Here is a 1,718-nt window from a genome sequence, read left to right as displayed (position 1 = left end):
TCTCAGGTCTCTGGCCTCTTTGCCCTTGCAGCAGGTAGTGAGCGGAGCTGGCCGGGCGACGGCAGCTCCGTCGCACCTGCAATAAGTCCCGCCAGGAATCCCGTATGCAAGAGCGCTGGGTCGCCCCAGTGCTAGCGGAGGTGCCCGCGCCGCTCCTGGCCGGGCCGCTCTCCCCGCGCGCGCCTGTCTCGGCGTGCGTAGGTCTGCGCGCTCTGCCTTCGAATTACGTTTCTCCGAGGACTCGAGCGGGCGGAAATCCAGCGTCTGCGATGTGCGAGCCGCCTTTCTGTGCCGGCGGGAGCGTCCTCTGCTTTTTTACCTGTGTACCGAGATCTAATAATCTGTATAAAACTATTTTGATGTCTGTCTGGGTGCGTCTCGTGCTTCCTGATTTCCAAGCTGGGGCAGCGCGGCCGGTCCCCGTGCTGGGCAGGCCCCCCTCCCCTCCCCTCCCCTTCCCTTCCCGCCTGTTGGTGCCTGTATAAGAGCTGGCAGGACGGATGAGCGCGTCCCCCCCCCCCCCCCCCCCGCCCTTCTCCTCGGGCTGGGGCCGGTGCTCGGCGCTGCACGGCGGCGCGAGCCCGGGGGCCGCCGCGGCGCGACGCGCCGCCCAGCCGCTAGGGGGCGGTGCGGCAGGAGGCCGTCCCGTCCCGTCGGCCCCCGCGCCCGGAGGGAGACGCTCTGCGCCGCTCTTCCCGGCGGCGCGCTGTCGCCCGGCCGCGGCTGACGTTGGACAACAAAGATGGCGACGGGGAGCTGCAACTACTGGGAAGGCGAGTGGGGTCCGAGGGCGGCGGGGCTCCCCCGGCGGCAGGGCCCGGCCCGCGGCAGGCCGCTTCCCTCCGGGCGACAGCGGCCTCGCGGCGCCGCCTGGGGCGCGAAGCAGCGGGGGGCGGTGGCGGGGGGCCGGGCGGGCCCTTCCCGGGCGGGCTGCGGCCGGCGGGTGTTCAGCGGCGTCCCGTGCGGGCCCCCTCCGCCGCCGTGCCGGGAGCTGCGGCCGGGGCTCGGCCCCCTGACCCCTTGGCCGCTCTCGGCTGCTTTGTTCAGACCTCAGGAAGCAGGCGAGGCAGCTGGAGAACGAGCTGGACCTCAAGCTGGTCTCCTTCAGCAAGCTGTGCACCAGCTACAGCGGCACCCGAGACGGAAGGCGCGACAGGTATAGGTACTAACCCGTTTCTTTATGTTTCAACGCTGCTTTGAGTGCTTGGTTCCCTCTGTAGTTCGCTTCGTACTTGCCACCCCGCTGCCACCCGTGGCTTTTATGCCTAATTTCTTAAGAAGCTCACTTCAACACTTATTAGTTACACAATACTGGTAATGGTCTAAGTGCAATATTCAGGGGGACTGACACACGAGTGAGCGGGATACACGGTCTGTAGTGGTGCATGTGTGTTGCTAGGGCAAACTGTACTTAACCTGTGGTTTGTAATTGCGGGGACAGCATACGAACGAATGATGGCTCTGTATGTGCAGTACAGCTGGCTGCATCAGCTTGTTTTCTAGTTTTTCATGTATTAACGCACCAGAGGTTTTCACATCATTTACTGAAGTTCCTGTACTCTGTGAATTCAGCCTCATACATCCTGGGTGGAAAGGCATCGTATTTGTAATTCCCATTTTAATAAGGGGCACAGAACTGCTGTGACTGGTCCAAGGAAGTAACCAGCAAAGTAGGGAATACAAGTAGGTAGTTCTCTCCTCCTTGTGGAAGAGGTAGC

At 63.4% G+C, this 1,718-nt stretch overlaps 1 protein-coding gene across 2 annotated transcripts in view; it reads left to right on the top strand.

Moving 5' to 3' along the window:
* The first annotated feature begins 707 nt into the window (after window positions 1–707).
* The window catches only part of GOSR1 (golgi SNAP receptor complex member 1), a 32,245-nt gene continuing 31,234 nt past the window's right edge, over window positions 708–1,718 (top strand). Inside the window, exons 1-2 of one of the 2 annotated variants that reach the window (XM_062592666.1) lie at window positions 708–773; window positions 1,048–1,156. In XM_062592666.1, coding sequence (XP_062448650.1) covers window positions 743–773; window positions 1,048–1,156 — 140 coding nt within the window. In that variant the 5' untranslated portion in view covers window positions 708–742. Of the gene's footprint in view, window positions 774–1,047; window positions 1,163–1,718 lie in introns of both variants that reach the window. The other variant, XM_062592665.1, reaches the window with a different exon arrangement.

This window comes from Rhea pennata, chromosome 20 (assembly GCF_028389875.1).
Source record: "Rhea pennata isolate bPtePen1 chromosome 20, bPtePen1.pri, whole genome shotgun sequence".
Taxonomy (NCBI): domain Eukaryota; kingdom Metazoa; phylum Chordata; class Aves; order Rheiformes; family Rheidae; genus Rhea; species Rhea pennata.
This window is presented reverse-complemented; position numbering and strand designations above follow the sequence as displayed.